Genomic DNA, 23,566 nt, shown 5'->3' with positions numbered 1-23,566 from the left:
ATGAATATGGTTTCTTTTAGTCTAAATGTGTAATATTTATTAATCATTTTGTATTGATTGTCTCTTTTATGAGGGCTTTTACTATAATTAATTGATAATATTGTATTGATGAATTTGCTTCTTTTTTGATATATTTGTGTAAAGGTTTATTTACTATACACACAACAAATAACCTCATTCTCCAGACCCCTCTCCTTCTCCAGATCACCCCTTTTTAATGTCCCTCTCCCTTTCTTGCTTCCTTCATCCCACTACATTGCTGCCCATCTCTCTCTTTCCCCATACATTTCTACAGCATTTTCATGCATCGCTCTTTCTCTCTCTCAAAGAGACAGAGCTAGAAAGATAATCCACATACATTTATCTGAAATGCCGGAGCTTGACCTCTTTTGCCCCACAGGAAAGTCACCAACCAAGCAGCATGACTGGAAGGAAACTTGTATCTGGGGGCCTATTCAAGGGTGTTACATAGAGTGGGTATTGTGTGCTGAGAACTAGATGACTTTAATGCACAAGCAGGTGCAGGTGGTGTACTCCTCTAGTATCTTTCTCACTTTGTTTGTTTATTATTTATAATGTGCGCCAGACCCGAGGGTATCCGGGCGCAGCAGATACAAGAAGGCTTTCAGCTTAGTTACAAAGTGACATCCGGTACAATACAGGATATACAGGCATAATATACAGAATATACAAGTTAAAGTAGATACATAGAAAGCATGGAGTAGTGACAGTATAGGAACACTGAGCTACTGTGTGTTAAATGTCCCATATTTGTCATAGTCGCTAAATTAATTTCGAAGTACTGCCTATGCTGCTAGAAAAAAAGAACAAAGAAACTTTTGTCCTGAGAACCATAAAATGTGGTTAAATGGGGAAGCAGAGGTTAGCATCCAGGTCTACATTTCACAACCAGAATTTTATCCATTAGACAACTACAAACTTCTCCCTCATAGTCGATCCCCATCAATATAGACTACTTTCCCAGGTCACACATCCACAGCTGCAATGCACATTAAAGGGAAGAAAGTGGGCGAAGCAGGCAGTGTTGCTTTGCTGCCTGATGTGAGTGGTATGGGGAGAGGGGTTTATACTCACCGATGGCCAGCCATGCCAAGCTGGCAGGTGGGCTCGCACTGGAGGTGGTGGAGGAGGCCAGAAGCAATTCTAAAAGCAAAGGCACAAGCAAGAACTGAGAATTACACACTAGTATGCCGACAGATGCACACAGAAAGGTGCACGTTTTCTTTCAATAGTAAGAATGTTTTTATCAGCTACAGTTGCAAGGAACTGAAGTGTGAAGCAAACAAATTTAGCTTTAATGAATAGTACTTTAGATACACCACAACCAAAGAGCATTTGAACTCGCACGTTGGGTAAGGAACAAGTTACTTACCTGTAACTGTTGTTCTCCAGCATGGGTCTGGCATGGATTCACATGCTCATGAATATTCCCCGTCGTCAGGCTGGGAATCCTCGGTAAAGAAAAATCAGTATCAGTTTCGTTTCTGATCTGTCTTTCGTAGTAGTAACCAATCACTGATCTCTGCGTCACACTGACCACAGCCAATGACTGCCATCTCCCTAAGCCCCGCCTCTGGCAGCCATCTTCAGATTTGGTAGCACGTGAAGTGGCAGTATGACCAAGTGAAGAGCCGCAGAGGGGTAGGCGGGAGGGTTCGCATGTGAATCCATGCCAGACCCATGCTGGAGAACAACAGTTACAGGTAAGTAACTTGTTCCTTCTCCAGCATGGGGTCTGGCATGGATTCACATGCTCATGAATAAAAGAATATATAGCAGTACACACATGCACAACCACGGGAGGGGGCAACAGGCTCAACATTAAGCAATACCACAACTCAACATTAAGCATCTCTTTCCTTCTCACCAGGCTCACCTTAGGTGAACAGGTTGCGCAGCACTGCTTGGCCGACCCTGGACTCCTCCCTGGAATCCCGGTCGACGCAGTAGAATTTCGTGAAGGTGTGCGTCGACCTCCACGTAGCAGCCCTGCAGATGTCCAGCAGGGGCACACCAGATAGGAACGCCGTGGTAGCTGCGATCGCTCTGGTGGAATGGGCTCTCGGACGGCCAGGCAGCGGTCGGTTTGCCAACCGATGACAGTACATGATACAGCCGGAGAGCCATCTGGAAATGGAAGCCTTTGAGAGAGCCTTTCCCTGATTGACAGGTCCAAAGTTCACAAAAAGTTGTGACGTCTTCCGAAAACTCTTTGTGCGGTCCACGTAGAACTTCAGCGCTCTAGCCACATCCAGCGAGTGCAAAGTCCTTTCAGCCGGCGACGGAGGCGACGGGAAGAAAACAGGCAACACCAAGGGTTCGTTGAGGTGGAAGTCCGACGGCACCTTGGGCATGAAGGAGGGGTGCGTCCTGAGCACTACCCTCGTGTCGTGAAAAGTCAAGTACGGGGGCTTGCAGGAAAGGGCCTGGATCTCTCCCACCCGCAGTGCGGAGGTGATGGCCACAAGAAACGCTGTTTTCCACGAAAAGAACTTCAATGGAGCCGAGTGCAGAGGCTCGAACGGAGGTCCCATGAGCTTGGTCAGCACCACGTTGAGCTCCCACGCCGGGGCCGGAGCCTTCACGGGCGGGAACAATCTGAACAGTCCCTTCATGAATTCTTTCACCAGACGATGAGACCACAAGGACGTCCGTCCCGTGGTTCTGGTGTGTCGGGAGATCGCAGCAAGATGAATCTTGATGGACGCGTGCGCCAGTCCAGCCCTGGCCAGCGTCAGCAGGTACGGCAGTACTTGAGGGGCCGTAATCCGTAGAGGGGTAATCTTCTGTGCGTGGCACCAGACAGAGAACCTCTTCCATTTGTGTCTGTAGCATTTAAGAGTCGAGGACGCCCTGGCCTTTGCAAGAACCTCTCTGCAGTCGGCCGGTATGTCATAACCTCCAAACTCTAACGCTGCTGGAGCCAGGCCTGCAAGTTCAGCGACTTCGGGTCGTGATGGAGGATGGCGCCTCCTTCCCTGGAGAGGAGATCCGCGTCCACTGGCAGCTTGATTGACAGGGACGCTGACAAGTCCAGAAGGTCCGGGAACCATATCTGCCTCGGCCACGCAGGTGTGACGAGGATCATCCTGCACCGTGACCTCTTGAGCTGGTTGATGAGCCGGATCAGCAACGGCAATGGAGGGAACGCGTACAGGAACAGGCCCTCCCAGGGGAACGAGAAAGCATCGTCCATGCTCCTCGGCTGGGGAAACCTGCTGGCGAACCTCCGGCATTTGGAGTTCGTCGCCGTCGCGATCCAATCGATCTGGGGTGTGCCCCACCGTCGGAAGAGGCGGTCCACTAGATCCTGTCGTAGTTCCCACTCGTGGCACGAGCGCAGCTCTCTGCTGAGCGAGTCGGCGATGGTGTTTTTTATTCCTGCCAGATGAAACGGCACCAGAAACATCCCTTGGGCGACGTCCCAATGCCACAGATCCTGCGCCTCCTTGGACAGGGCTGGGGATCTGGTACCGCCCTGCTTCCTGATGTAGAACATGGTGGTGGTGTTGTCGGTGAAGATCCTCACCACCTTGCCCTTGAGGGACGGAAGAAAGGACCTGAGGGCCCAAAACACTGCACGGAGCTCCAGGACGTTGATATGGAGGGACTTCTCCGTCGGCAGCCAAAGGCCCCTCGCGAGCAAATTTTCGGTGAGCGCTCCGCACCCTTCCAGGGAGGCATCCGTGGTCACTGTTTTCTGGTGGCCCGGGTCTGGAAGTCCATGCCCGCCGTCAGATGCGCGCGGGTGCCCCACCACCGGATCGCTCGTCGGAAGCTCTCGTCGAGCATGATCCTGTCCTCGAAGCTGCCCGTCGTCTGGATCCAGCGAGCGTCCAGGAACTCCTGTAGCGGGCGCATCCGAAGCCTGCACAGGCGGATGAGATAAATGCAAGACGACATCATTCCGAGGAGGGATTTGATGGACCTAACCCTGGCCGCGTCCGGAACCAGCATCCGCTGCACCTTGTCCAAGATGGCCCACGTCCTTTTCTCCGACGGAGAGGCCAGAAGCGCCACTGTGTCGAGTTTCGCTCCCAGAAACACTGCGTCTTGCGCGGGCACCAGGTGGGACTTGGCGTAGTTTATGGAGAATCCCAGGTCCGTGAGTAGTTGGACGGTCCTCGCCGTGTGCTCCGCGGCAAGCTCCTTCGTCTTTGCTCGGATGAGCCAGTTGTCCAGGTAGGGGTAGACGTGGATCCCCTCCAGGTGCAGCCGCGCCACCACCGGTGCGAGGCACTTGGTGAACACCCTGGGTGCCGACCTCAATCCGAAAGGAAGGGCTCTGAACTGGTAGTGACGCCCTTGGACCACGAATCTGAGAAACTTTCGGTGTCCCTTTAGGATGGGGATATGGAAGTAAGCATCCTCCAAATCCAACGACTACAGGAAATCGCCCTCCTCCAGCTGACCCAGGACGTGCTGGAGGGTGACCACCGGAACTTCTGTGCCTTGATGAATTTGTTCAGTCGTCGTAGGTCCAGGATGGGACGCCATCCTCCTGTCTTCTTCTTCACGAGGAAGTATCTTGAGTAAACTCCGGAGCCCCGAAGCCTCTTTGGGACGAGCTCGATGGCGCCTTTCTTGAGCATCGCCTTAACCTCCAAGAGAAGTTGTGGGACGTGATGTTCCTTCCTGGCCACGGGGGGGACGCGCGGTCACTTCTTTAGGAACTCGAGCGCGTGACCCTGGGCCAGGGCGTCCAGCACCCAACGGTCAGTGGAGATGGACTCCCACACGCTGATGAAGTTCGCCAGCCGTCCTGCCACCGGGATGCTTCGGTGGGGGCCCGACCCCACGGCCGGTTCAGTCCTGCTTCGACGAGGCTTTGCCACCTTGTCCTCCCTGGCGATGACGGCGGGGTCCGCCCGACTTGCCTCGTCCCCTGTAGGCTTCCTGTGACAACGAACGGGCCGCTTGACGGTAGGTGGAATATCCGCCGCGGGAACCTTTGGAGGCACCCTGCTTGCCTCCGGCGCTCCGAAAGGGTGGCCGTCGTTGCTGGAGAACACCAAGAGCCCGAGCCGTCTCCGTGTCCGTCTTGATGGCTTGTAGGGAATCGTCCACTGTTTTCCCAAACAGGTTGCTCCCGTCGAACGGCATGTCCAAGACTCTGGTCTGCACGTCCTGCCGGAAGTCTGTTGCCTTGAGCCATCCACGCCGTCTAAGGCACACGCCGTTGCCCAACTGGCGAAATCCAGTGTCAGCGATGTCCGTCGCTATCGTAATGGCGTGGTCCGACACCACTTCTCCTTCCTGCAAGATTTCTAGGGCCTCCGCCCTCTTGTCGTCTGGTAGGAAGTCCAGCAGGGGGGCGATTTTGTACCACAACTCCCTGTCGTAGCGGGCTACAATAGCCAAGGCGTTGGCAGCCTTAATCGGCGTCGCTGCCGATAAGATGACTCTGCGTCCCATCGTGTCCAATTTCTTTCCCTCGCCGTCCGGAGGGGAGGTTGACGTAGAGGCCGAAGCCCCCCCGCTTTCTTCCTGGCCGCCGCGGAGACGACTGAGTCCGGGGTCAGCTGTGCCCGAAGGCACAAGGGGGCCGCGTCCGGTACCCGGTACTTCTTCTCGTACCGCTCCCTTCTTGCAGGCGTTGTGGATGGGTTCTTGAGGAGGGCGAGACCCTCATCCCAGATATCGTCCAGTAGAGGCACAGCGAGGACTGTCTTCCTCTTGGTCTCGTGCCGTTGATAAAGGAAACCTTCCTTCTTCTCTTCCGGGCAGAGCTGGAAAAGCTCGGATGCCCTGGCGATCATGGCATGAAACGATCCAATCTCGTCGGGTGGGGAAGCCTGGGCAGGAGGTGACGACGGGAGATCCTCGTCGTAAACCTCGTCGTCTGTACCCGTCGCGGCCGTGTCCGTCCCCGTATCATCCCCACGGGTCGTGGACGGGGAGGAGGGCTGAGCAGGGCGCGATGGCTGAAAAGGAGGTGGAGGATGAATCCTTCTTCTCTTAGGAGGAGGGCTCCCAGAAGGGCCTGGCTCCGGGTCCCCCGTCGGGAGCGGTTCCTCCGTTGGTGGTAACGGCAATCTCGTCCTTATCTCAGAGCATAAGGACTGTATTGCCAACAAAATGGCCGCCGAGTTGTTTTGCGACACTGGTTGAGGGGATTCCGACAGGCGGTCAGGAGCCTCGTCGGCACCCTCGACGTTATCGTCGTCTCCGACGTCGGGGTCCCTCCCGACAGGCTGGTCTTCTTCCACGCCAACGCCGTGGCTTAAGACTTCGATCAGATCCTCTTCAGAGGTTGAGGCCAAATCCACGACAATCTCCTGCCCCCCCTTTTTCTTCTCCGTCGGAGGTTTCACGGGGGTCCTGTCGATGGGCATGAAAGAGGACTCCCTCCGCGGTGGCAGGGAGACTCTGGGCCCCGAGGTCGCCACCACCAGTGTAGCCTCCACAGGCTGAGCCAGGGCCGCCGCGACTGTCTCGATGGAGGCCTTGGCAGGGTGGATCAAGGCTTTCACCACCTTAGGTGCGCTCACCGCCTTCTCCTTGGGGGGAGGGTCACCGCCTCGCTCCCCCTCCGATGGGGCCTTCGAGCTCGACCAGGGTCTCTCCAGGAGCTTTGCCGGGTGCTCGGCCTTCCTCTTACCCGAGCCAGAGCGGTGGCTCGTGGTTGATGGCGCCGGGGAGGATGCGCCCTGCCTGGCACTCGTAGAGCCCGACCGTTCGGCGCTCCCGGTGCCAGTGGACTTGCGGTGCTTGGCCTTCTGTTGGGCCCCCGTCGCCGGGGCGCCCTCAAAGGTCTTAGAAGACCGCTCAGACTTCTTCTTTTTCTCGCCTGACGGGCTCTTCCCTTCCAGCCAGTTGGCGAGGCGCAGGTGGCGGTCCTTCATGGTCCGCTCCGACTTATTGCCGCAAAACGCACAGTCCTTCTCCACGTGCGTCTTGTCCTCATGCAGGCAGTAGAGGCAAAGGGAGTGTTCGTCCTCCTTAAAGACATTCTGAAGCTGGCATCCAGGGCAGATTCTGAAGCTGGCATCCAGGGCAGACCCTGAACAGCTTTCCGGGCGTCGAGCTTCCCTTCTCCTGGGCCATGTCCGAGATGGGCCTGAGAAACTTCTGGAGTCCTCCAAAAGCGTGGCTCGACGAAATCTTCACCCTTGAGGGGCGTAGAAGAATCCGACACGGGTCCCCGTTGATCGGATAAAGAAACGGTGGAGCTTGAGGCTCTTTTGACCGAAAAAGAGAAAATGTTCCTATGAAAAAACGTGAAAAAAGCACTAAAGCTCAAGAGCAATAGCACGAGGATCCCAACACTTGAACGTGCGGTAAAAATCTGAAGATGGCTGCCAGAGGCGGGGCTTAGGGAGATGGCAGTCATTGGCTGTGGTCAGTATGACACAGAGATCAGTGATTGGTTACTACTACGAAAGACAGATCAGAAACTAAACTGATACCGATTTTTCTTTACCGAGGATTCCCAGCCTGACGACGGGGAATATTCATGAGCATGTGAATCCATGCCAGACCCCATGCTGGAGAAAGTTGGCTAACCCCTATCAAGACTTCCCCTTTAACCGCACCTCACTGTCTCCCAACAGGGATGGAATGGGAACAAATGTGGCCCTGAAAATGTTTTAGAAAGTGTCCCAATATTACACCCTGCAAAACTAGCGTGCAAGCTCAACCCCTCGAAGTAAGGCTCATGGGGGAGGAGAGTTGGGAACACTGGAAACATGTGATCCAAATAGTGAGTTTTAAAATTCATTTGTTCCTATATAGAGATCAACAAGTAGTTAAACTTGACGGAAAAGAACATAAAACATTTGTTATTAGAGAGGAATAAGTATACTGAATGCTGGACAACACATTATTTGCTTCAGAGGGATGCAGAGAATGAGGAGAAATTGAAAGGTGGGGTGACCAGTGAAGGTAAGTGAAGCAGAAAACCGGGGTACACATATAAAAGAGGCACATGGACCAGAAGCCGACTGGGATAACTCCACCATTCCCTATAGGCCTGTCCACCACTGCCTCCCAACAAAACAATTTGAATCCATTCTTTTTTTAGCCTTAACAATGTAATAACATTTCTTCAGTGAAATCCAAATTGGGTCCATTCATATCACCATAGGTTTCGGGGCGAGCCAGGCCCTAGGTTAAGCAGAACAAGGGCAAGATCCTGCCCTGTAAGGATCAGTGGCAGACAGTGAATTATTAAAGAAAGTATTTTCAGAGAATTGCTAGTGGTCCAGTGACATCCAAATCCAACCTAGGTGGTCCAGTAGTGCTTTCCACCCAAGGAATTGATTCACAAAATGGGAAGAAAAGGTACATTTTACCTGGGCAATTTCTTGTACAATCTCATGGGCTTTATGGGCAGTTTTGTATCGGGAACACATGAACTATTCCAATGCCAGTTATTTAGGTTACCAAAAATGAAAAAACTGTTTTGCGGCTGCAAATCAGTACCCATCAGACAAATGTGAGCACAACAGAAACACTGCATGCACACTACATGCAAATATTATGCCACATCACGGAAGCAGATTTAGAAAAAGCTTTCGTCTCCATTGATCGGAATGTATTGTGGCGCAAATTAGATACGCTGGGCATGCCACAAGGCCTTGTGAACATGGCACAACATTTCCATAAAGACACAGTAGCGTCTGTTCGAATTGAAAGGAAAGGCACATACACCGCAACCTTTCCAATAAAGCAAGGAGTTAAGCAGGGATGCCGCTTATCCTCCCTTTTGTTTATTCTGTATCTATCGGATTTTGATCCCTTTGCTGCAGGAAGGAAAGTCTACCCCCCCCCAAATTGATGTCACTGCCAATCAGTCTTTTAATGTATGCCAACGACGCTTTGATCTTTGATTTGACACCGGCATGGCTCCAGCAAGGATTCAACTATACAGAAGAGAATTTGCCTAGACACAAGCTAAAAATAAATAAGGTCAAAACTAAGAACATGGTGTTCAGGAAAAAAGGTAAAGCATACAAGTGGCAAATAGAGATTTCTACTATAGAAATCGTGAGAGACTATCCCTATTTCGGCTTAATAGTTAGCTCCAATGGAGAGCGGTCAGCACATATAAAGAATATAGTAGAAAAAATCGTAAGGCGCCTTAAAGGGATCATGAGATTATTTTTTTATTTGAATATATTTATTGATTACAGCAAGAGAAAGTTAAAACAAACTAAACATCTGTTAACAACATCAGAATTCCAACTCCCCCCCTCCTCTAACCCCTGCTGGTGGTAGCGTCCCAAACCCCTCAAGCCTGAAATAGGTCCAAAATCCTGATCCTATGCGGGCACCATTGCATCATGTAATCCGACTGAAGGAAGTCTAACACCGCCCCCCATCTCCTCGTGAAGGACTCGGGGGACCCCTGTAGATTGTGCGACGTCGTCTCCATTGTAATCAGGGACCAGATCCTCTGCAAGCAGCTAAAACCCCCCAGAGGTTCAATTTGCTTCCAATGCTGGGCTATAACTGACCAGGCCGAAATGAGTAAGCCTACGAAAGATCTCCATTGTGTCCCGGAGAGCTTCTCAGCAGCGTGGTCTCTTAGTCCACAAAGCCAAAACCGGATCCCCATTTGGTCTACATAGGGGAACATCTCCTTATAGTGGGATTTCACCTCAGCCCAGAAAGCCTGTATCCCTTTACAGTCCCACCATATCGGTAAAGCCTGAAACAGATAAATCAACTTAGGTAGGATCGACATCTTGACCGAAACCATACGCCCCCACCAGGAAATCGTCATCGGATTCCAACGCTCAAGCTCTCTTGTGAGTTTTGCTAAAAAGCCCTTCTAGTTTTGTTCGTAAAGGGACTCAACCATGCCCCTAAGTGTTACCCCCAGATTTTTAATCCCCACATTCTGCACCTTAAAGTGTAGGGAAGACACCACCCGGCCTATTTCCGCACCCTTCCCCCCCCAAAACCAAAGCTTCCAACTTATTTCTATTAATCTTCAGCCCTGAGATCTCACCGAACCTTTCCAGTTCCCGACATACCACCGGGAGAGAGCGGGTCGGATCCGTCAGTAAAACCAACATATCGTCCGCATAAGCCATTATCCTGTGCTGGGTGCCCGCCATGTCCACCCCCACGATCGTGGAAGTTCTCTCATCCTTATAAGAAATGGCTCCAGGAAGAGAGCTTAGAGCAATGGCGAAAATAGGCACCCTTGTCTTGTGCCTCTTGAGAGCTCTACTTTATCTGTGATCTCCTCATTCAAAGCTACTCTAATTGAGGGGGTGCAATAATTGGCTCTAACCCTTCTCATGTATTGGCCTCCGAATCCCATGCCCTCTATAGTCCTAAACAACATTGACCACTCCACCCTATCGAACGCCTTTTCGGCGTCTAACGCCAAGAGCACTGCCTGAGTTTGCTTGATCTCCACTTTTTCAACTAGGTGTATGACTCGCCTAATGGGTTTTCCGACCCTGAATGAAGCCTGATTGGTCCCTATGAATCAATTTGGGGAGCACTAGGGGCAGTCTAGCCGCTAGCACCTTCGTATAGATCTTGGAGTCCAAATTCATAAGTGCTATGGGCCGGTATGATGACGGTAACAACGGATCCTTGCCTGCCTTATGAAATACCATAATGGCTTCATTCATTGACGGGGTCACTGAGCCGGATTCCCCAAAGGTATTGAAAAGTGCCACCAAGAACGGGGACAGCAGCGCTGTGTATTTCATATAAAAAGCTGCAGTAAATCCATCAGGGCCCGGGGCATTATTATGGTGGAGTGTTTTTATAGCTGATATCACCTCATCCTCCCTAATTTCTCCTTCCAATATTTCACTCTCCGTCTCCGAAAGCCTGGGCAATCTTATCTCTCGTAAGTAGGAGATTTGAGCCTCTGCATTAGGAGCGTCCGAGGAGAAAAGCTGTTGATAATATTCTCTGAAGACTTCCCCCATCTCCTGCGTGGTGGACACGGTCTCCCCCCCCCCATTCCTTAGCTTTTTTATGGTCAAGTCCTGCTGCTTCGCCTTCAACTGCCTAGCTAAGTACCCCGCGGCTTTATTCGCCTTCGTGAAGTAATAATGCCGAAGGTAAAGGAGGTTTCTCTCCGCTTTTTTTGTGCGGAGCGCATCTAATTGGGCCTATTTCCACTTCCTGAATGTTCCCGAGCAGCCCCACGGAGGCCCAGAAATAGTCAATCCTAGACATTGACCCATAAACATGAGAATAACAGGTATACCCCTTCTGCTGACCCTTCATTTCCCTCCAGACATCACAACTCGAGATGGCTCATTTTTTGGCGAAGCCATTTAGTAGGACCTCCCGGGCCAGAGTGGCTCCGCGAGCTCCGATCTAACGCTGGCTCCCAAGCCACATTCAGGTCTCCTCCCAAAATTGTCTCCCCCTCCGCAAAGGCCTCCAATCGCTCCAGTACCTCTCTTAGAAAACCATCTTGCCCCGTATTTGGGGCATATACTGAGGCCAGAGTAAACACCCTCCCCTCTATAGTGACATTCACAAATACAAATTGCCCCTTTTTATCCGTCTGAGTATTAAGTAGATGAATGTGCGCCCTATCACAAAAGGCAATCAGGACCCCAGCCTTTTTGTCATCAGAATTAGCCTGTACTATCCGCCTGTAGCTCCGTAAACGCAGCTTTGCCCTGTCCCGCATTCTTATATGTGTTTCTTGTAGAAACAATATGTCTCCCTTCTCAGGAATTCCTCCACCTTTTTCCTCTTGACCGGGGTATTAAGTCCACGGACGTTAAATGTCAGTAGTTTCAGTTTACCCATCCTAGTCCGCCCATCCCCCTATATATGCTCCCTTTGGACCTGCTTCGATCCTTTGGCCACCTCCTACCCATCCCCCCAACCCCATGTAACTGCCCCCCACCCCAACAACCCCCAACACCTCCAAACTGTCCCAAGGAGGGCCCGGGAACCTATGGCTGCTAGGACGTGCGGCCCTTCGCATCCGTCCCTCAACACCGCATCACCTTACCACCCTACCTAACAGATTCCTCAATGCATCTCCTACCAGCCCTATTTCAAACTGACCATTGAGGCGTATCGACCACTATGTCACAAAGCACCTCCATTCCCTTTCCACCAGTGCCTGCCACCCCCTGAGATACTTACTACTGGTAAATCAGGACAATCTCCATGCTATCTATTTCTTACTGCGCTGGATCTCCTTCCATTCCCATAGCTTTTTACTTGGCGTGGTCCTCCGCTGCTGGCGTCTGCTGCCTACATCCTGCTCCTGAATGCCCAGCAGTTGAAGACCCTCTTCACAGGAAGTTACCCTCCGTGACTTCCCTTCCCAGGAGAATAGCAATCCAAATGGAAAGGTCCACTTATATCTGATCTTCTTGTTCACTAGCTCCCTAACTACAGGCGCCATCGCTCTCCTCTACTGTAAAGTCACTTGCGCCAGGTCCTGATAAAGGAAAATGTCTACCCCGTTCATCTTTATGTGATCCATTCCCCTGGCCTTCATCAGGATCTCCTCCTTCTGGGGGTACGATGACATCGCCACCAACACGTCTCTGGGGCGCTCCCCCGGCTCTCACGTCCGCTTAGGACCCACACGATGAACCCGATCCACCCTAATCAGCTCTGCATCCTTCTCTGCCAGTATGTCCCGAAAAAACCTCTTGCACCGCCTTCTTCAAGTTTTTCTCTTCCACCGATTCCACCATATTTTTGATGAATATTGGCCATACGGGATCGATCTTCAAGATCTTCACATTGTAGCTCTAAATTGTGGGTCAAGCGGACCAGACGCTCTTGAGTTTCACTGTATTGCAGGGTTTCTTCCTCCAAGTTTTGTACAACCTTTTCCAAGGTGTCAGTACGTTCTTCAAGTTTTGCGACATCTTGCCGAATGTCCTGGACTGCCTGCTTCATGTCCTCTCTCAAGCTGGCAAACTGGTCCTGCACCGTGGACATAAAGGTGTCTTGCAGGTCCTTAAACCAGACCTGCATGTCTTCCTTCGAGACTTGATGGCCCTGCGGGGGATCCGGGTTGAAAGACTCAGGAGCGCCCCTCTGAACTTTCCCACGTTGACCGCCCTCCATGTTGCTCGCCCAGAGCTGGATTATACTCGTGTCCCGTTTGGCAGAGGTAGATGTCGCCCCCGAAGGGCCTCCCTTTCCTTTCTGCCTCTTGTTCTTGGACATCCTGCTCGCCCAGGAAGGTCTCCGCCAGACCCACCACCTCACTCCTGCCAGGCGGAGAGTTCGCTAGGGGGGAAACGCACCCCCTTCAGCCCCCAAAGGTGTCTTTCTCACACACTCTACCAGGAGTAGGCTTTAGCCTCTGCCCCATTCGTCCGGAAGGGCCCCCAATGAGATACTTGTCTTATGTGTCCATCTAAGGCGTACCAGCCCTATATCGGCAACCAATACTGTGCAAATACTGTCCACAGCATTTCCTCTTGTTTAGAAAGGCCCACCAGCTTTATGCCATTGCTGCTGCGTCGGAGCCATAACGAGCCCCCGCTCTCCCGGCTCTGAACTCCTTGAATGGGCTCTCACCCGTTGCCCCCAGCCGGGCCGGTATAACCGTCCTGCTCCATTACTATGTCCCTTGCAATGGGGGTCGCTTTGCCGCTGGCAGTCCCCTATCCCCCAACCCAGTAGACGAGGGAAGGGGGTGGGGGGTGCCAGACCACCACCGCCTCTCCGGTCCTCCACAGCTTCCCAGGCCGCTCAGCCTGTAATCCTTTTTGGGCGCCTTAAACAGCTCTCACCTGCAGCCCCGAACTGAGGCCGTGGGGAGTCGGGCCGGCACGCTCCCTCCACAAAACTGGGGCCGCCGATGCTCCGCCGCCACTCCAAACGGCGCCAAACTCTTCCCGCTAGGGAGGAGGGATCCCCGCAGTCATCTGACACAGCGTCCCAGCCCTCCCGGCCGGCGCCTCTCCAACTGGCACCACAAGGAGGAGGGGGGCAAGCAGCCGAGACTCCCGGCGGGGAGAAAGCTGCGGCGCCGTGCCTCCTCACCGCTCTCCGCCACAGTCCCCGACAGGCGCCGGGGCTCTCCCCGCAGCCGCTCCGATCCCGCCCCTCACGGGGCCTGAAGGCTTCGCTCTCGGAGGCACACACCGCACCGCAGTCCGCAGTCACGTTTCAGCTCTCAGAGCCGGCGCCTCACAGTCTCCAGGGGCTCCTCGGGCGGCAGGACACCGGTCATCTACATGGTCTCTGCGCTTAAGGTTCTTTTATTTTCCCGGCCCGGCAGGAGCGTCCTTCACGCGCGTCTCCTTAGAACGGCCGCCATTTTGGAATCTCGGGATCATGAGATTCTATTACCTATATGGTGCTAAAAGACTGGATAAATGTTTGCAGGTTTATTCAGTAAAAGAGAAAACTATGGTTCTCGATGGTAGTGAAGTTTGGGGCTATCGAGCATTGTGCGAGCTTGATATCATGCAGAATCGGTTTCTTAGGCAGATTACAGGTTTACCCCAAGGGCACCAACAAGAGCATTAAGACAAGAGCCGAGGATGCCAACTATTAACTTGGAAGCCAAGATAAGATATGGAAAATACTGTTTTAAAGAATAAGTGATGGCCTTCGGTTTATAAAATTGTAAATATAGCCATATCTGAAATGGTAACGGCGCAGTAAAAATAAACATGGCATCAAGTTCTAAAATTGTGTCGACAGAAATTCCATCGTCACTTCATCACCTTGATTTTCACTGTCACACCACCACCACCAGAACTGCCTCTGGTCACTTGGATTTCCCCTGAAATGCTCTATGCCATGTCACATTTTCCCAAGAAGTTTCAACAGTCACTCAAATTGTCGTCATGCTGCCCAATGCCATTTTTCCAAAAACAATGTAGACCAAATTACCCCCTTCATTAGCCTGGGGTCACTTCTCATTGATCCCTTATTGCTCTCATGTCACGCATGCTGCCCCAAAGAACTGCCATAAGATATAACCAACACACACAGACCCCTAGCCATTGGGTTTAAGTGTGCTCTATAAATTAGTCTAACATAACATAACATGCTTACCGGCGTCCAGCTGTGGTCTTATGTCGCTCACTCTGGTCCACAGGCTGGCACACAGTTATGCACACACATCAGTGCTAAGTATAAAGGGACTTCTCCCCCTAAACAGAGCTGGAAAGCAGACAAGCCAGCAATGGGTGCATCACTCTACCTCTGCTTGTGCATAAGGATAAGGGTTGCATCAATGAACTGACCACCCACTTCCAGCAGGAACACAGAGGGGGAAGGATTCCCTGTTCTCTCTAATGGGCATTGTATTAATCACACATGGGAGAGACCTTACAGGGTCTATGACACTTAGCATTCGCAGGCATTAGTGGTGGAGCAGCACTTCAGTGCGTGACAGCCCCTAACTAATGAAGGAGTAGAAATGGGTTTCGAGAAGCCCATATTCTTATACTCTGTAAATAACGGACATGTTTGTAGATTTCTTGAAAACTCAGAGCCAGCAAAATCCAACGCAAGTTGCAATGAGTAAGTGTGCATTAGCAAATTCTTCTGCAATGCAACTTCAGTTGCAGTGAGTGAGAACCTGGAGAGAGTCCAGACAACAATTTCGATAGAGGGGTGCAGCAGCTGAGCTATTTTGTCACTGAGCACCAATCACCACTGATAGAAACATTCATTACACTTGAATCCTATTATGTTTTATGCACTTTTCCAAGACTTTTATTGGTGGCTTTAGCAGATTCAGGAACTTTATACAAGAGCTAAGAGTAAAGAGCAGGTAAGTGGAGGAGGATATGAGGGCTGGAAAAATACTTTTGACTTTTTTATAATTACACAGTTAGAACAATAGTTGTTTTAAAACGTTGTTCAGAATATCTTTGCTGCCGGAAATACCTGGGCCTTCTTTTTAACCTGCGCTGCATTGCTTTTTTGAATTTTTTATTGCGATTAATAATAATCCTTCTTCTGTGTCTGCAAAGTATATCTCAATAAATTGGAGATTATGGAAAAAGTGTGTAGTTGGAAGTTAACAGAATAAAAGTGAATTTCTGTATGAAAGCATTTTGAAAACTATGTTCCCTTAGGCAAAAGCAATAGGGTTCTCCTTTTATGGCCCTTTCCTATCTGTATATGCCCCAGCAGCGAAGCTATAAATAACTTCTCTGTTCAGTATTTACAATGAACTGCTATACTAACCAGTATAAATGATTTGGCGTTTAAGCACTTAACTACCATTTTCCTGGACAATATTTTCCCAGTAGCTATCGAGTGACGGACATTACGTGAATATATAAATCTCATTAGCATCAATGGATTTGTATTTGTGGGCCACTATTTGATCATTCATACGTAGCCCAGACCTTTGTTTTTGGACACACAGCATAATTATGACTTAAACATAGTTTCCCACAAATATGAACTGCCAGGGCCATCATTGGTGGTCATGAATTGTTCGGAGGTGGAGTAAAAAAAAAAAAAAGAAAGAAGAATGGCAGTAATTTAACTACTGCCATATTTTTCCCGGGAACGGAATTACTGCCACCTTTACCACACCTCCAATCTAGGCGTAGGACCAAGGGGAGGATTTACCTCTGACGAGATGCAGGATGAGAATCCTCCTCTTCAAGGCCCAGATTTGACAGATGTACTGCAGGTAGAATTACCTCTGCAATAAATCCAGCAAATCCCAGTTACAGACTCCAAAAATGGGGACATATACCATGCACCACTCAAAATCACGCTGCGAATCCACCAGACCAAGTGGACGTATTTGAAACAGAGTTTGGCAGTATTTCTGTTGTAATATCACCAAACATATAATGAGGATCCAAATGAAAACCATACTTTACTGATACCCGGGGCTTTAAGTGGGGTAAGAAATCGCAGGGGGCGAGGGGGCTCATTTGGAGGCGTAGCTTGTGGGAGGGGCGTGGCCTAGAAAGTAAGCAAATCGTAAGGTATGTCCTAGCTCCAACACATACAAAAGGACGCACACTAGTTGGATAGCTAATCTGAACTGCGCCACTACGATCTCTAATATTATACCTCAAACCTGGACTGACCACCATTTTAGCTGTTTCTCATCCATCATAGAACCCCTAAAAGCAGTTACTCGTGAAATAGCACCACCTCTGCCAACCAGAAACAAAAAAGAAATGACTGCTGAAAAATGACTCCCCCCCTCCTCCTACCAGCTCTCACTGCTAGCACCAACAACTCTGACCCTAATACATTAGTTGATACATTTAACACCTCCATGTCCAAAGCCTTGGATATCACTGCCCCCATCAAATTACGTAAAAGTAAACAAGAATCACACCTCAATTCTTGGTTCACCCCCCATCTCAAAGAACTACGAATCCAAAATCGCAAACTCCAAGCAATCTGGAGGCACTCACCATCAGCTGAGAATAAAACACTACTTACCAACTTTGCTAACAAACACAACAAAGAAATAATCCAAACAAAAAAAATACATTCAATGAGAGAATTAGTAAAGCTAACTCCAGCTCTAAAGAACTTTTCACCATCCTCCGGGAAATGGAAAACCCAATAGCTCCCACGGACAATGTCCCCAAGGACAAACATTGGTGCACTAGCATCCAAAATGCATTAGCAAATAAAATAATAACTCTACAGTCCAAAATCGCAAAGAAGGCGGCCACCTTGAGCTCCATAGGAACTCAGACCACCGCTCTGACAGATACACTAAGTACAGATGTACCAAGTAGCTGTAAACCATTTAGGTTTACCAACATTTCCATACTGGAAACTGAAAAGGTTATTTTATCTCTGAAACCATCGAACTGCCAGGGTGACAGTTGCCCGGCATAAGTAATTAAGGACGCAGCGAGAGATTTAGCACCCTTCATCTTTAAGCTAATTAATGCCTCCTTCAGATCAAGCATTGTGCCCTCTAACCTCAAAGAATCATGGGTACTGCCTCTCCTGAAAAAACAGACCCTTGACCCAGCTATCCCCACTAATTATAGGCCCATTACTACGGTCCTGTTCCTCCTCAAAATCATTGACAGAGTAGCCTACCTCCAGATCACGCCAATCCGGATTCAGACCACAACATGGTACTGAAACGGCCTTAATTGACCTTAAGACACAAATCGACGAGTTGAAGGATAAAGGTAAAAACAGCTATGCTCCTCCTCCTCGACCTATCAGCGGCCTTCGACCTGGTTGACCATGCAGTATTATGCAAGCATCTAGCATTTGCCGCCCACTTCTCAAGGGAAGCTATAGCCTGGGTACAATCCTTCCTAGCCAACCGCACAATGAGAGTGTTTCCCCCTTAGCTTCAGCGGACCCAACACAAATCACCTGTGATGTTCCACGAGGTTCATGTGTCTCCCCTACAGTGTACAACATCTTCACTAAGCCACTCTTCGACAAACTTGACAGACTCTGGGTAACTTATACGAATTACGCGAACGAACCGCAGATCCTCATACCACTATCTGGCAACTTGGTCCTAGACCAAGCTCTAGTAAATAAGATTTACCTCCTCATTCAGGCATGGATGGCCTCCCACAGCCTCTGCCTGAATGACGACAAACCAGAGATAATGATCCTGGGCACCGACTCTAACCTCAAAAAACTCAGCCCTAGCTACACAGCCTTTAATATAGATGGTAATGTAATCAAGGTGGTAACCGAGGTAAAACACTAGGTTTCTACCTTGATTCCACACTATCTCTCAAAAAACAAGTAAAATCTTTGGCCTCATCTACAGCCTACACCTGCAAATTAATCAGGACCTTTCCAAAACTAACTGTATCACTCTAGCCAACGCCTTAATGTTTAAATTAGATTATTGCAATGCCCTATATGCAGGTGCCAATAAAACTATCATAAACAAAATGCAAATACTACAGAACAATGCTCTTAGAGCAGCCTTGGACATATCCCAAAGAGAGCATATATCTAATACTCCTCAAGGCGCTTTCTATCACCCACAAAGGACTGAACAATACCGCGCCACCATCTATCTCGGCTAGACTGACTAGAAAATGTTCCAGTCACCACACCAGAGCCACCAACCATCTTCTGCTTAAAACCCCCAGATTCAGACTCACAAAATCAGGCGGTGCGAGCTTCTCTGTTAGAGCTGCCCGTGCCTGGAACGCACTCCTTCCTGCACTAAGAGATGATCAGCCCTACTCTAGATTCAGATGTAAAGTGAAAAGTGAAAAGTTGGCTCTGGACTAACGACACCTACCAAACTGTTCCCTGGCACTAGACACTGGACTTCTGCATGTAAATACCTGAAACCTGTACTATAGACTAGTGTGATGTGATGTACTGTACTGACGGTTCGCATATTTGTACTATAAATTCTGTAATAACATGTAATGTATTCACTGTATGTAACCAAGCTTAAGTATTCTTGTTACCGCTGCGCCCGGCTACCCCAGGGTTTTGAGCGCATTATCAAATAATAAACTAAACAAATATAAATACATGTTATATATTTGTATGCGTACCTTACTATGGTTTGTGTACTATACAAGCCATCTTTTCTAAACATAAAAATATGTGACATATTTCTATGTTTAGAAAAGATGGCTTGTATAGTACACAAACCATAGTACGGTACACACACAGATATATAACATGTATATATATTTGTGTGCATACCTTACGTTTTGCCTAGTTTACAGGCCATCTTTTTAAACATTTCGGGTTTATGAAAGATGGCTTTGAAAGTACACAATTCAAGCCATCTTTTATAAAGCTTCGACTACAGACACAGTTGTCCGTCGGCAAAGCTTTATATAAGATGGCTTGAATTGTGTACTTTTCAAGTCGTCTTTTATAAACCTCGAAAAATGTCGAGGAATCCTCAGGTTCGCCGAGGGTTAAAGACACCTCAGCGACCTGGGGAAACAAAGGGACAGTAACTGCCTCTGGTGACCTCTCGCGCGAGGGGTCACCAGAGGCAGTTACTATGACTGACGGAAGTGGCAGCCAGGCTCAGCGTCGCTATGGCTGGCTGGCACTTCCGTCAGCTCCAGTGTTGCCAGGTCCGCTTATTATAAGCGACTTTGGGCTTGTTTTTGCCCAAAGTCGCTTATAATATTTGGAGGTCGCTTGTCGCGGTTTTCGTCCGCTTGTTGGACCGTCTGTGCGCGTGTAATTGGGCTTGTTTATATTGATGTTAAGCCCATTACACGTCGCACAGAGCGTCCTGCACCGGGCTGCTGGCAGCACTTGACGGCAATTGCTGCTTTGTCTTGCTCTCAGGTGCGCCCTGTATTTTGAATATGCTTAAGTGTTTGGCACTGATGGGATCGTTACTTGCCCACCAGGTGGCCCATCAATGCCAAATGCCTAAACATATGCAAAAAAAAGCGCACTTTAAAAGTTTTGTCATGCAGGCAGACACACTGACATGTAAAGATGTAAAGAAGGGGATTGGTTTAGTTTAGCAAGTGTCACTCTATAGCAATATTATCCTGGTGATATCCCCAGTGCTGACGCATTATCCACTAACATCCTTTATTTATTTTTTTCAAACTTTTTTTTGCAAGACTGGGTTAGAGGATTATTGGAATCTATATACAACATTTTCTCAGAAAGATGTATTCAGGAAGGCCATGTTTCTTTTCAGCTTCCAATTGGCTATGTTACAATCTTATATAGCGCCTTTGATTAAGGCGCTATATAAAACAATAAATACAAATATTTCAGGGCCGTATTATTTTGCATTCTGGGACTTCTAGTCACCATGCAATAAAATATAGTTGTTCTAACACACTATGTCAGTGTTCTGTCTATGTATGTTTTTCCTGTTGTGTTATGTTTCTTACTTTTGAGACCTTTCCACAACTTTTTAGGTGCACGCTTGTTTTTTCCGCTTATTTGGATGGGAGTCCGCTTGTTTTGTGCTTGTTTTTGAAGGGCATTCAGCTTATTTTTTCCTTCCGACCTGGCAACACTGGTCAGCTCGCCTGACTTCATGGCAGGCGCATCTCCCGTCGCAGCTGCGGCCGCGACGGGATAATGCATCCCGCCAATGTTAAGTTGGGACTGGGGGGCTCCAGGTGGCCCCAGAACAGACATGAGTTTTCACCAAGTCATCCGATTGCTTAATCAAACAGTGTGTTCGCTATACACCACAAAGCCTCTGGATGCCTAGGGGAGGAGTCATTGTTGCAGATGGGGACACCGTGACTGGCTTGCACGCTGAAAGAAGTCTAGCATGGCTAGGTAGTTATGATATACCATGAAAAATACACCATAGCAAAAAAGTAGGAGGAAAAATAATAATACATTTAACATTAGAAAAATAACGCAATCAATGAGGAAATTCAAAATGAAGAAATGAAAAGAAACAAAACTGGCTCCAAAACTTTAAGGTCTGTGCAAAGCATTGCGTTTTAAAAAAGGGAAAACATCCATAATATGGGACAGGTTAAAATGTACACCCGACTCGTACCTCAGGCCCCCTAAAGCTGTGCCTTAAACAACTAATTTGAAAACATGAGTGCCTCAATAGCCTTTAGCTCTGCCTACATAAACAACTGTGCATTCTACTGTTTGCCCACATTATGTTTAAGTTATGCTGTGTACGCTTCTTTTAACTCTTGCCTTTTATTTTCACAGTCAAAGTCAACTTTATCCTGTTTCCTACACTTGTGTAAATGCTATATTGTAAACACTGTGATTTATGACCTTTGAAATGGTTCCATTTGCTTCATTAAGGCGGCAATATTTTTAGAAAAAAAATGCCTTGTTAAAGGATGCCTTCTTCATTTTAATGGTCTGCATTTTAAGTCAACGTTATTGTCAATACTTTTTATGGAGGGCAGTTATCAACACTTATTCTAACTGCATACCATTTCGCTCTTCAATATCGGATCACAAATATCTTAACAGCACAGTGCCTTCAATCCCGGGGGCTGTTCTGTGCGCTGCGTGTGCCGGAACGGAGATGTTGATACAATGAAGCTCCTTACGGGTTTGCCGGTACACCGGCAGTAACACTGGTTTGTCGGTGTTACCGTAACCGGCGGGTTGACAAGCATAATCACCAGTGCATTACGACCCTGAGCGGGCACACGCACCACCCCGTGGGTAATTGTAGTACCGGAAAACCGGTATTACTGGCAAAAAGCCAAGTATCAGGTAAAACCGGCAAAACATGGATACCGGTATCATTGCAGCCGGTAATACCGTTGCTGGAAATACTGGTGCCAGTAATACCGGAAGTAGAAATACCGGCACGACCGAAACCGGAAGTTCCACGGTGGCCATCTTCAAAAACGGTATCCACAGTGAATCAACCACTTCCACTTGCCATACAATCCTGAAACCTGTTGCAGCACCATGGCATGGCACAAGAAGAAACGCCTCTCCGATAGGGGCCTGATGCTGTTGTGGAGTACTCGGAGGACATGTTTGGGTCCAGGCAGCGCTAAATGAAGAAAGCCATCTGGGAGGGGGGTCATGTTACGAGTGACAGCAGTGGGCTCTGTACCCCGCACTGCCAGAGACTGCCACAAGCGGTTGGATGACCTAAAGGCGAGGGTGCAGTCTAATCGCCAGACACAGGAGGGACACTGCAGCAACTGAGGTGGAATGGTATAGCCCCTCAAACTGATGCCATGGGATGAGACAGCAAGCTCCATCCTCCACATGGAGGGCATTGACGGGATTGGCAGCGTAGAGGCAGAATCCGGCACACATGACGATGGAGGCGAGTCCAACCAACCCCATGTACAAGAGGATACAGTGATCATGAGCAAGTGTCCCCCAGCACTGGCACACATCATGGGCAAATGTGACATGGCATGGCCACCACATCAAATGCACAGTGAGTATACACAAGGCCAGGGGATGCTGGGAAATATTGCCATGTCCATGCAGCGTAGGTGACGCATATACAAATCCAGGGATACTTGAGAACCACCCATGTGTGCTATGTACGTCCATATCAGCACATAAGATCGGAATCCATATAATAGATCGAAAAAACCCACAAACGGGAGATTCGCATTTCACAGTCGAACATTCCGAACAAATCCCCCATTCGGTGGCATTACAGTGAACAAGGGCAGCAGGGGCTGAGACGGTGTCCCCATACCTTTGTTCACTATAATGTCGCAAAGGTTGCAGGGGTGTCCCCTGCACCCGTTCAAATAAAGTTAAGAGAAAAGAAAAAAGAGGTGCCTGCGGCGCCTGTACCCATCCACGCCAGGGAAAGGAACCGGCGTTGCAGAGCGATGAAGGAGACTGTGGCACACAAGGTGGTGGGCAGCCCACAGGTAAGTAAGGGGGTCGGGGGAAGTGGGTTCTCAGAAATGTCTGGGGGGGAAGAGAACACCGAAAGTCATTTGCGGTAAAATAACGTTCGTTTTTTTCTCCCTCTGACATTTCTGATTCGATTAATTCATGGTAAACCCGTAATGACCCACATATCACACAAAAACACCCCACCCTGGCAGCCCAACAGTCAGTGAGCACATGCATGTGCCATGTACATCCCCAGCAGGTACCCCCAACCATGTGTGAACGGCAGCACCCATTGCACCAATACTGCACATGCCAATCTGGCCAACAGTGCGTTACTGGAACACCCATAAATGTCGTATGAACATCCTGCAAGCTA

General features: G+C 49.2%; 1 protein-coding gene across 6 annotated transcripts in view; it reads right to left on the bottom strand.

The window, feature by feature from the left end:
* Positions 1–23,566, bottom strand: part of LOC138570011 (survival motor neuron protein-like) — a 354,362-nt gene that overhangs the window by 80,468 nt on the left and 250,328 nt on the right. For all 6 annotated transcript variants that reach the window (XM_069648543.1, XM_069648568.1, XM_069648549.1 and 3 more), the window contains one exon: positions 1,096–1,164. In XM_069648543.1, coding sequence (XP_069504644.1) covers positions 1,096–1,164 — 69 coding nt within the window. The remainder of the gene's footprint in view (positions 1–1,095; positions 1,165–23,566) is intronic.

The sequence above is a fragment of the Ambystoma mexicanum genome, chromosome 1p (genome assembly GCF_040938575.1).
Source record: "Ambystoma mexicanum isolate Mex_15411 chromosome 1p, UKY_AmexF1_1, whole genome shotgun sequence".
NCBI lineage: Eukaryota > Metazoa > Chordata > Amphibia > Caudata > Ambystomatidae > Ambystoma > Ambystoma mexicanum.
This window is presented reverse-complemented; position numbering and strand designations above follow the sequence as displayed.